The sequence below is a fragment of the Neodiprion lecontei genome, chromosome 5 (genome assembly GCF_021901455.1).
Source record: "Neodiprion lecontei isolate iyNeoLeco1 chromosome 5, iyNeoLeco1.1, whole genome shotgun sequence".
NCBI classification, from domain to species: domain Eukaryota; kingdom Metazoa; phylum Arthropoda; class Insecta; order Hymenoptera; family Diprionidae; genus Neodiprion; species Neodiprion lecontei.
The window spans coordinates 3,399,796-3,411,022 of NC_060264.1; the positions used below are offsets into that span (position 1 = coordinate 3,399,796).

The 11,227-nt window shown below is 38.2% G+C and overlaps 2 protein-coding genes across 6 annotated transcripts in view; one reads left to right on the forward strand and one right to left on the reverse strand.

Annotated features, from left to right (window-relative positions):
- LOC107217186 (mucin-5AC) overlaps positions 1–10,632 on the reverse strand; it is a 61,183-nt gene extending 50,551 nt beyond the window's left edge. For 2 of the 5 annotated variants that reach the window (XM_046739483.1, XM_046739482.1), the window contains exons 1-6: positions 9,626–10,632; positions 4,436–4,545; positions 4,037–4,248; positions 3,708–3,896; positions 3,393–3,536; positions 1,899–1,992 (exon numbers count right to left, since the gene is read on the reverse strand). In XM_046739483.1, coding sequence (XP_046595439.1) covers positions 1,899–1,992; positions 3,393–3,536; positions 3,708–3,896; positions 4,037–4,248; positions 4,436–4,545; positions 9,626–9,804 — 928 coding nt within the window. In that variant the 5' untranslated portion in view covers positions 9,805–10,632. Of the gene's footprint in view, positions 1–1,898; positions 1,993–2,704; positions 2,722–3,392; positions 3,537–3,707; positions 3,897–4,036; positions 4,249–4,435; positions 4,546–9,625 lie in introns of those variants that run through there. The other 3 variants (XM_046739481.1, XM_015654595.2, XM_046739484.1) reach the window with 3 other exon arrangements.
- Positions 5,064–8,498, forward strand: LOC107217204 (fatty acid-binding protein homolog 5). Its single transcript, XM_015654619.2, has 4 exons — positions 5,064–5,410; positions 7,211–7,383; positions 7,620–7,724; positions 8,288–8,498. Exons 1-4 carry the CDS (start codon positions 5,341–5,343, stop codon positions 8,351–8,353), a joined length of 414 nt encoding a protein of 137 aa, XP_015510105.1. The 5' UTR covers positions 5,064–5,340; the 3' UTR covers positions 8,354–8,498.
- Positions 10,633–11,227: the final 595 nt, after the last annotated feature.

Genomic DNA, 11,227 nt, shown 5'->3' on the forward strand with positions numbered 1-11,227 from the left:
TGAGCAATTAGCGGAAAAGTTTCGTTGCGAAGCGGATGTTCGTGCTCATCAGCCCCGACCATTTTAGTGTATGAAATGCCAGTATGATACATGTGGAACCATGAGTTGTAAGCGGCAAAAAAAAGTGTCAGTTTATACAGATGTATGTAATATGTAACACGCGACTTTCTCGCAACGAGACATAACGCTGCGACATTGCCGCTGTTATAACAATTAAAGGAAAACGCGAAGCGCAAAGAACAAAAATGCGGATGATAAAACGGATTGGTTTCGGTATTCAGGTATATTAGAATGTATATACGATCATGTATTGTCGAAATCCACTAAAATTACGTCACAAATCACACTCATTGCATTAAGTCTGGACAGTTCCGTACTCTAGTTAAACCCAGTAGACGATAAAATAAATAGCTTGTTTCCTATTACATAGTTAGTTTTTCACGCATCTTGCGAAATAGACCATTCTTCTCGCATTTCCCGAAATGCGACTCCTTCCTCTGACCAGTAGGATATATGCTGATGGACAGCACATTGCCTATCCTTTAACGTTACTATGGCGGTTGGAACCGAGTAACCAGTGATAAAGGCCTAAGCGTGACAGAGAACAGAGAACCCTTAAGGATATCAACGTTGCCAGATCGGCGTGCAGCCAATAACTACCCTTATCGCTCTACTCGGCTTCACCGGCACAGAGCCGGCATTCGCTGTCTAAGTGTATATAATATATCTAGACAAAAACATTTGAAGTGTTAAAAAATCCGCCAAGTTGCCAAAACCGCATCACAATAAAAATACAAGAACAAGTTAGGTATTGTCAGTTTCTGTTGTGAAATTAAGAAAGATCTCCAAGCTATAGGATCTCTTAGGACTTGGGTAAAAGTCGTGAAGTCGGACCTCGCTGCTTCGTGTAGTGATATTGGAATATCGTTCCAAGAGCTACGTACATACGTGGTGGGCACATTTTTGTTGAAAATCAATTATGTATACTATAGCGACAAAGTGATCACGGAGACTAATCTGTTCCAATATCACTACACGAAATAGCGAGGTCCGACTTCACGACATACGCCTAATTGCTGCGAGATCCTAGGGCTTGAGGATCTTTCCTAATTTCACAACAAAGACTGGCAATGTGTAATGTGATGCGGTTTTGGTAAATTGGCGGATTTTTTTACATTTCAGATGTTTTTGCCTGGATTTCATTACTTTTTCTAAGTATGCAGAAATGGTACTGCTATACCGCAGTAACCAATAAACTAATTGTCAGTAAACCACAACTTTTGACCGCCACGATGAGAACGCGAAATAGCAATGCAATACCGATGCTGCCGATCTAATTGGCGCAACTCTACGGACATATTACTAAATAAACATAATTCCGATAGATTTTTTTCACTATTGTTATATTACTTACTTCAGCTGACTCAACATTATTCATGTTAATTACTATCAGTAGTTAAGTTCTACCAAAGTCGCGTTACGAATGATTACCTCATGGTGCTCGACTAGTTTTACATGGTGCAGTCAGTTCCAGTCACGGCTGAACTCTATTCAGTTTTCGACTTCTTTTCTTTTGTTTCACAATTATCATCTTACGATTTTTCTGTTTGTGAATGTTACAAAGTGTTCATCAGATGATGCCTTATTCAAATTTATACCAGAATAATGCTAAGTCTTGTATTAGCAATATTTAAATGTTGTCTCTCGTGTCGATCGTTATTACGTTCGATTTGTGCAATAACGGATGTTTCAGCTTCGGCGTTCTCTGTTCAGAGCTGTATTTGCTCATATGCTGACATTATTTCTCGAATTGATCAAAGACAATTAAGAAGCACAGTTACGAAAGTAGGGCTTGACAATAATAAAATAAAGCTATTTTCCAAAGAATAAACACGAACCTATAGCTCTTGAAACTGCAAGCTGTCCATTTACACGCCATATTCCCCAATGGATGACTGCTCCTCCCATATCGTTTACACGCTCCCGTTCGTCCTGAAAGTTAAGTACATCTTTAACAGGCGAACGATTGATACGTATATACGACGAGTAGTAGAAATACAGTTAGATTTATGAATCAGGAACGAGGTGTTAATAGCGCGTTTTCATTGTAGCAGAATGAATTTGTAATTTAATACCGTAAAAGTAGGTAATTTTTGCAGAAGAAATAAGATCCCGAGTATCGCTTGGATTTTGCATCTTCTACTTTGATATGTATAAAATCAAATCCTTTCTCAGTCCAATGAAAATTTTCATGCATTTATTTTCAATACATACGTTTCAGTTTCAGTTGAGGAGTGAAAAGTGATAATTTTCCTGTTCCTAAATTTTATGAGAAGGAAGTTCAAGTTGCCTACTTCACAAATCGCTCTGATTTACAGCATTAGCTGCCTATCAACAGTATCAATAGATCTTCAGTTTTTTTTTCAAAGGACTATTGTTTCTATTTATCTGTAATTTAATCTAACCAATAGTTCAGGAAAAGATAAATAAAAAAAATTAATAATACACTTAATGGAATCCCAGGCTACGCACCAATGGAAATATCTTTTGTAATTTGTACATTTTCGAATCACCAGTTACAAAATAAAATTCCATTATGTTCGTCGTTTATTCGTTTGGCATATGATGACTCAAAGGGGCACACAAATTGACGGAGATCGGAGATTGCTGGAATTTCATACGTACGAAGAATATTTAGACTCACTGGTCACAACGGTAGATCTATGCTACCTGAGAAGTACGACGGTAGCTCGTTCAATAGCAGAATTGGGCTACAGATGCATAGGAGAGACTCTGACAAAGGAAGAATTTTACAGACGTCTCAAGGCCGTTGAAAATTTATTGTATCCAACTCGCGGCCCTTATGAACTCGCGTCAGAGTTAATTGTACCAGCTAGTACCCTTCAACAGGAGTTGGCTCTGCGGGAGCGAGCTAACAGACTTGGGACATTGATGACGGTAGTGTTTCTGCGTCATTTCACAAGGTTTGGATTCGAGGTATCAGGCTACATCGACTATAGGCATAGATTGACCGAGGAAGACTGGATGCCGTTCTTTCAAGGAAAAAAAAAACTACTACCGCTAGAGTCCGATCTGGCTTTTTACCACTGGAGGATGGGAAAAACCGTGTGCAACGAAACACCAAATTTTCATCCATTCATAGACCCCAAGCAGGGACTTGTGTTAAAGAATCTGCACGATCGAAGCATCATTTCTATTGATCCTGACGGACCGTCACCTACGATAAGCACAACGCGAGTAAACGTGAAATGTGATGGTTATGAGCAAGTCGTTTTCTACGACCACGTTGTGAGGCGAAAACTTTGAAGCAAATTACTCAGTTAAATTGATTCAAGAGAGATTATAATTATTTTCCATACTAATAAACTCACATCTCTGTCAGGTTTATGAGGATTTACAAGTTGAGTTATTTGGCCTCGTTTAGCAAGCACGGCTTGAGAATCACCCACCCAAGCGATATAGAGCTTTCTTTTTGACAGTAGAGCACAGACTGCCGTTGTCCCACTGTTGAGATTCTGTTGAAAAAGAAAAAAACAACCAAATATTAGTTTTAGTACCTGGATCAAATTACGCTTCAAAATTTATGATGCCCTGTCGCTTATTGCAGGCTCAATCTTTGCGTGCATATCTGACTGCCCCGACCCATACATATTTAGGTTGAATAGAATTTGCCAGATTTACCGTACCTGTTTATTTGATTTTTCAATAAAATGTGCATCTGTGGTAAGGAAAGCATCTCGCAAGGCACGTTCAGGATCTGTGGGATAATGATTACTCTCCGCTAAATATTGATGAAGATGAGCTGCACAATATACCGCTGCATCTTGCCCGGCGTGCCCGTCAAAGACCGCATAGTAGTGTCCTGGAGAATCATCCTGCAAATGGAACAAGTTCCTTATAGATTAGGAGTAACTATTAGGTAAAATTGAATGTTGTACGTTAAATTGTACAACTATATTTTTGTCTCTACAAGAAGAGAAGCGTACCAATTGTCTGTAACTTTGTCTTAACTTACCTGAATACTGAATATGGTGTGCAAGTCGTGTATGACCACGTGACGATCTTCCATTTTCCGCCTGCTATTTTTGATCGCGCATCTCGAGACCAATGGAATTGGGGTGGACGGAGGAGGTGGTAGTAACGCTAACCTACTGTTTTCCAAATAACGTAGGCAGATCTCATTGACCTTACCGATCACAACCTGCATCAGTCGAAGTGGTGCGAAAGCTGAAAAATACAAAATGATTAATAACTTAAAAATGTATATATAAAGCGGTGAATAATCTCTTAGTGATATATTCTGTATAAAAATAAGCAATATCTATATATAGAATATAAATTTAGTCATCACTGATTTGCTAAACAGGATTTGCTAAGCAGGAGAGTATGCTAATATAACATTCAATATAGTTACTGTTATCCTGAAATCGCCAGCCGCATGCCTCTGACTGTTTACTGCAAATCCGCTTCACTTCCTCCAATACCAATCGGACCAGGTATGATTGTAGACTAGGTGGACAATACCTGAAAAAGAGTATAAGACAATGAGAAGATAAACTTTAATTCCGATGAAAACTTTGACAGTAGTGAGATTCTATAAATTTAAGCAGATCAATTGTGACGTTTACTTTCTTTTCTTTTTTTCTTGTGAAACAACTCTTGTGAAGGCAATTTTTTTTCCCAATAAGTTGAACTTTATTTCATTAATTTCTCCACCAGAACTGCAGTGATTTAAATAAATTGCAAACAAAGTAAACTATAAAAGTAAATGTAAAAAATTCTATTTATTTGTATACTATGATAATTTTTTGTATCTTATTTAATAAATCAAGTGTAAGTTCAATGAGTGAGTCATGAGAAATTTTATATGGAAGCGATGGTAACAATCAAGCGGAAATATATACATATAGCAAAGATAAATTCGGCTTTATCACACGCATGTATAGTATGCATGAGATAAATATCCTGTTATGGCATGATATGAAATGCTGCGACATTATTCGTGGAGAGGGGGAGCTGCACAGGGCGTTATACACAGAGATAGTCTACAAGTTATCGTTCGCGGATAACGAAAATTGTCACTCGACATTAGCGTTACCTAGAACCTACTTATAAGTATAAGTTTTCTCGAACACCGTACTTAAGCAGGCTGGAGGCGTGTGGAAGAACATTTAGAACTGCTACAGCCCGAGCAACAAGAATCAGATCGAACGAGCTTTCAATAAAATCGGGAAGAACGTAAATTTTGAATTCAACAGCGATTGGTTTGATTTATTCTATTATTTTCACGAAGCCCGAAATACATCACATCTTATAATCATGGCAGAAATAGTAGGAGTTTATCGTCACGAACGTAGCGAGAATTTTGACGAATACTTCAAAGCTGTTGGTAAGTGTTTTTTCTCTCAATTTTCGACACTTTAATCCATAATTCAATTTTTACATTGCCGAATGCAAGGTCTTAAAGGTATATTTTCTACTTAAAAAAAAATTAAATAAATAAAAATACAATTAGTAGATGAACTACCCAGCTATAAACTATGTTTCAACATTACATTCGTGTTAGACACAACGCGAGCTTTTATCGTAAAAATATAATATTGTAGCAGCATATGCGCCGGATGCAATGATAAGGTTACTATGACTGCAGAAATCACTACAATCACGCATAATGTGATAACTTTTTCAAAAACAAATATCATTACGTAGCCTACATTAAAAGAAGAAAAGAAAATACCGAGGAGTATTAAGTAGATGAAATATGAAATTTTAAACGAAGAAAACTACCAGAATAATATATAATGTATAGTATGAATCAAAATTTCTCCATTCAAAAACGAAATGATTTATTAATAATTCCATGGTCACTGATCCAACATATCAATGCATAGTTATTGGCAGTAAATATTCGGTTACTCTCAGCAGTATTGATAATTACTGCAGGTAGGAGGATGATTTTATTACAGTGAAGGCTGAATTACTGCGTCATTACAAAAAGCATGCGTATAGACGCAAGTCACATTTTCACGTATATAATGCAGGCATATGCGTATTGATAAAATTTGCAACATATGAATCACGCCCAGAGTATATATCATCAAATATATCTTATCTATAATTGACATTTCGAGACGGCTTTAGAAGGTGGATGACATAAAATTATATAAATATAATTATATATGTTGCACTCGTAATCCAAAACCCACTTTCTGTAACCACACCGATATCTTATCATGGATATCGGTACGTGCCCGATAACATCTTCGTGATGCGAGAAAATGCTGACAAATTATTAGACACAGACTTTACATATAAGCTACGCATCAACCGATGTAAGAATCGATAAGGGATCTGACATTACTAATCAATCATTTTCGTACATACCTATTGCGTCCTTATATACATATACCTAACGAAATTGAAGTTGGCAACGTTATCGTAACGAAACATTAAGAAGAAAGTTAGTATTTCCTTATTCTTACAATGATTTTAAAGGAACGAAGAATTCAAAACATCGGTACGTTTTGTTTTGCTACGATTTGCTGAATTTCAAACAATTCCAAAATCACAAAGTAACGGGTTTTTCATCACGATCAGCATGAATCGTTGCGGTACCGTTACTAACTTCAGTATGGTTATATCTACGTGAAGTTCAAAATCATGAAAGTTTTATTTTTCCAAGAACGTTAATTATATTCCTAATAATGTTGATAATATCATCCGATTCTTACGCGATTTTTACACCTTTGCCTCAACCACATGACGTTTAATTGGGAAAAGAAATATGACCAAAACAAGTTATAAAAAATCAACGAACGCTTCACGCAGAATTTGTATGATGAGGCTAAAGTTAGTAACGTTAACGTAACGAAACATTGGGGGGAAAAATCACTATTTTGCAAATTTATGGTGACTTTAAAGTAGTTAAGTTGTCAAAGTATGAATACATTTTGGCTTATTACGATTTACTGACTTTCAGACATTCCTGCAATAGCGAAATAACGATTCTTCGAAACGTTTATCATTATAATAACGTTACTAACTTTTCAGCCTCGGTTTGTATGCATTTGTGTATATACATGTGCATGCGAGTTCCGGTCAAGCGAACGCATTATTTTTTCTATATTCGTCCTCGCCAATTTAATTGAATTGAAAGGTGAAAAATTAAACGAGATGGAAATTATTTCAGGCGTGCCCTACATCGGTAGAAAAATGATGGCCATGAGTAATCCACGTCTGGAAATTGAGCAAAACGGAGAAAAATGGACCATCCGAAACGTATCTGCGATGCGAACTAACGAGCTAACCTTCACCCCCGGGACTGAATACGAGGAATCGATGCCATCCGGAGATGTAGTCAAGGTCGTACTCTCTTTTCAGCCTTACACTTTTTCTAAAAGAAATCGGGAGGGAATTGTAGAGCGGAAAAAGTTGGATTTCGAACTGATTATCTTTAGCTATCGCTGATTGGAGCGGCGGTCCCACAAGTTTTTGTTTAATTTGATAATAACGTCTCTTTCATTAGTCACGGTACTGCTCGTCACAAAATCTCAGATAATATACTATTGTCATACGTCTTTGACGTTCTTGGGTTTTAGAATGTAACAGATGTGGTGGACGGCCGGCTAGTTACGAATTCGATCAGTCCGAACGGTTCCAGAATAACACGGACATACGAGTTCACCCCCGAAGGTGCTATTTTGGTAAGAAACATGTTTACGATTTATCTACATCAGGCATCACGAAGTTTGCAACGTTATTGTAATGATGCATCTTTAGAAAAAACTCATTATTTTGCCAATTTAGGATTCTCTGTAATTTAGGAAACCGTTAATAAAGTATGAACAAACTCAGATTTTGTAAATTAAACTTTTCCAGTTATTCTAAAAGTGCCAAATATAGTAATTTTTCTTTCTACATTTCGATACGGTAACGTTACTAACTTCAGCCTCGTAAAATGGTCTGATGAGTTGCGACTACATTAGACGTAAAACAAAAATCTCACAATTTGTCATCCTTGCCATTATAAGTACAATCCAACGACAAGTAAAACTAAAAAAAAATGCAGTCTTCTGCGAATTGAGAATAGCGATTATTATACCAGTGCCCCGCTCCCACTCTCTCGCTACTCGGCAAGTAAACATAACGTTTCTTTCTATCTGATGGTGAGATTCAGATTAATTCTCAGTGCTAAACGACACTGCAGGCGTCCAAAGCGAGGAAATAATGTAGCATGCAATAATTATAAAACAATTCGCTATTTCAGACTATGACACATGAGGCAAGCGGACAAGTGGCCAAGAGATTCTACAAACGTGTGGTCGCTACGTAAATGGTGGTCGGCTGACAGTGAAATTTTTTTTTGATAATAATGTACACATTCCTATTGAGACTACGAACGGTTGGCGTATAACTAATCTTAATTTCTTTACTTTGGGTTTATTCCTAAGTAAATAAACTCTATATTTGTAAATTTATATAGAATGAAGATTGTTTATTTCGCAGCGATTTATCCTGAAACTTTACCCTAATTTCCTCATCCTTACACGTTAGTCGAACGAGGCTGAAGTTAGTAACGTTGACGTAACGAAAAATTACTATTTTGCAAGTTTATAGCGATTTTGAAGTAGTCGAGTTTCATAAAAAAAATATTAATACGTTTTGCCTTACTATGATTTACTGCGTTACTAACTTTAGCCACATTTAGGTGGCCCGGTTATGTATTGATGAAACTCGCTGTGAATGATTCACTGGGAAACACCTGTGTCGCAAGGTAGTGAACACCACCTGTCGGCCGGCCTTATAATCGCATGTGTGGGTTTGTGAACCGACGGTAACGTATTTACATGTATAACATATTACTCCAGCTATAAATTGCTGTGTGATCAGGGTTGCCATGGAAACGATGCCGTCTCAATAAATGCAGACGAATACCACGAGATACCGTTTAAATTTAATTAATACGTTTCCGCGGGAGTTGGTTACATCGATCATGTCGCTTACGAACTGGTCAATTCGGCAATGAATTTCGTATTCGGAAATTCAAATCGAGTCACCTCGGCTGCAGTGCAGCACGTATTTTTACTACGATGAGTCGCCACTCGCCGGCCAGGTGACATGTATAGTATTGCGTAATATTGTATGAGCGTCACACATGCATAGCATCGATATTCATGCACAGCATGTGACGAGAAAATGGTATTACAGGGCGCGGTCAAGACGCAATCTAACAATACAGAATGTGTCAACTGCACAGCGAGCCGCGAGGATATTGGTCAGAGCCGACCCCACCCCTACCCATCACGTTACGAGTAAAAGAACGTGAGATTGCGTATAATCTGCGATGTGTGGCTGTCAAAACATTCCATTTCCGCGATGTAAACACCGCTGGTAATCGCCGGATCGCAGATAGAGAAGATAACTTGTATTTTTCTGGACTTGATGTATATCAATGGCGATGCCGCAACTTTTGTTTGTTGAAAACGTTACAACGGAGCAGCCGTAGAGAGAAAGAAAGCAGTGTTAAGCGTAATATGATTTACAGATCACAAGATAATCCACCGCATCTTCCGGATCGTTGCTGACTAATGATGTATACACTTACTTTTGATTGAGATACTGTAGCGTCCAGTCGATTATTTCCCCGCTGATCTCAGCTTCCGTGAGATCGTACGAGCTGACTTTTACAGGTAGTTGGTCTTCGGGGTCGACCTGGGCGACAAAATGTTCGAAAAACCGACGATACGCACCGAGGTAATCGCCTTCGCCGCAGTCTGTAGCCATTTTTCAATCTTCTATGTTAATATTTTACAGGTGGGTAAATGAGAAACAATTGACAAACGACACAGTGCCAAGTATGCCAATTTCGGATTCACACTTTGAATTACGCGGACGTGTAAACACCCAGATTAGTGAAGAATTGTCGTTTTTTACCTCCGTTTAGCCTTATCGCTTAATATTTGATTTTCACATTCGATGTCTCGTGTAAGAAAAATATTCGTTGATATGCGGTATTTGTACTTTGATTACGTCACTCAACAAACATGCCAAAACTGGATTCGTAGTAAAGGAACTGAACGGGTATGATTATACGCTATCGATATCATCAACGCCTACGGGGAAGGATCAAATATTCAAAACACTCTTACAACACTTGTCTCTCTTTTTCTACAACTCGGCTCGTCGCGAGTCTATCTCAACGAAATGAAGTTCACTGCGATTTGCAAACGCGCCACCTATCGCTCACTTCAGGACGCACAGCTGCCAATAGCAGGAAACTTCTGTACCCGCCTGCGTTACACTTCCTCTTCTATTTTTACGACGGATTCTAATACTTATGCTCCAAGTTCTAGATGCTGCTGATACGCTTGATTACAAAAAACTTGACAACTTGCGGTGCGCGCACCATATTTCCACATATATTTCCAGTGTTACACACATGAGCGGTAGACATGAACTGTCGTCCCCCCGTCGATCACCTAGCGCCAATTATTTGATATATATACGTAAACATACACGACATCTCCGACTTCTAACTAAACTGTAATTGTCACTACACAGTGCCCGATATAGGTACAGCTGAGCCATTCTATACTGCGTGATGATTGAGTTGCCACGCAATTCATACACTATGCGTAACGAGTTTGCTAGCTGCAACATGGCATTTTAGGTTAGGACGGCCTGAGTAATCACATGGTCAATCAACGCCAGCTGTACCGTAGCTGCGCCATGAGCAAATGCATCTCATGGAGCGGCATTGGATGCCGATGATTCGTTCATGTTAAGCGTATCGTTGGCTTTTCCGTCATTGTCTAAAGCGTCAAATGAAAAAGGATAAGGAATTGATGCCGGCTAGTCATTAGGCCATTCTGATATAATGGAGATGTGTTTTCTAGCATTACCAGACGTGTCAGTGTTTATACAAATTTTTGTATTGGACTTACATTATCCAAGTCCATGGCAAAAAGTATTTCACAAACTTTCAAATGTTATTGGAACCGCAAGGTATTGAAAACAATCAATGGCACTTGGATGATAAAAAAGAACCCATACCTTTTTAATGAAGGACTTGGTGGGTTATGGAATGCTCGAGAAGCAAGTTGACTTTAGTTCTTCCCTGTCTTATCATGTTATTGTGCTCTGTTAGTTAAGTGACAGACTTCATCTCCATGCGATGTTCAAATGTGCACTAGGCAATTATGTTCAG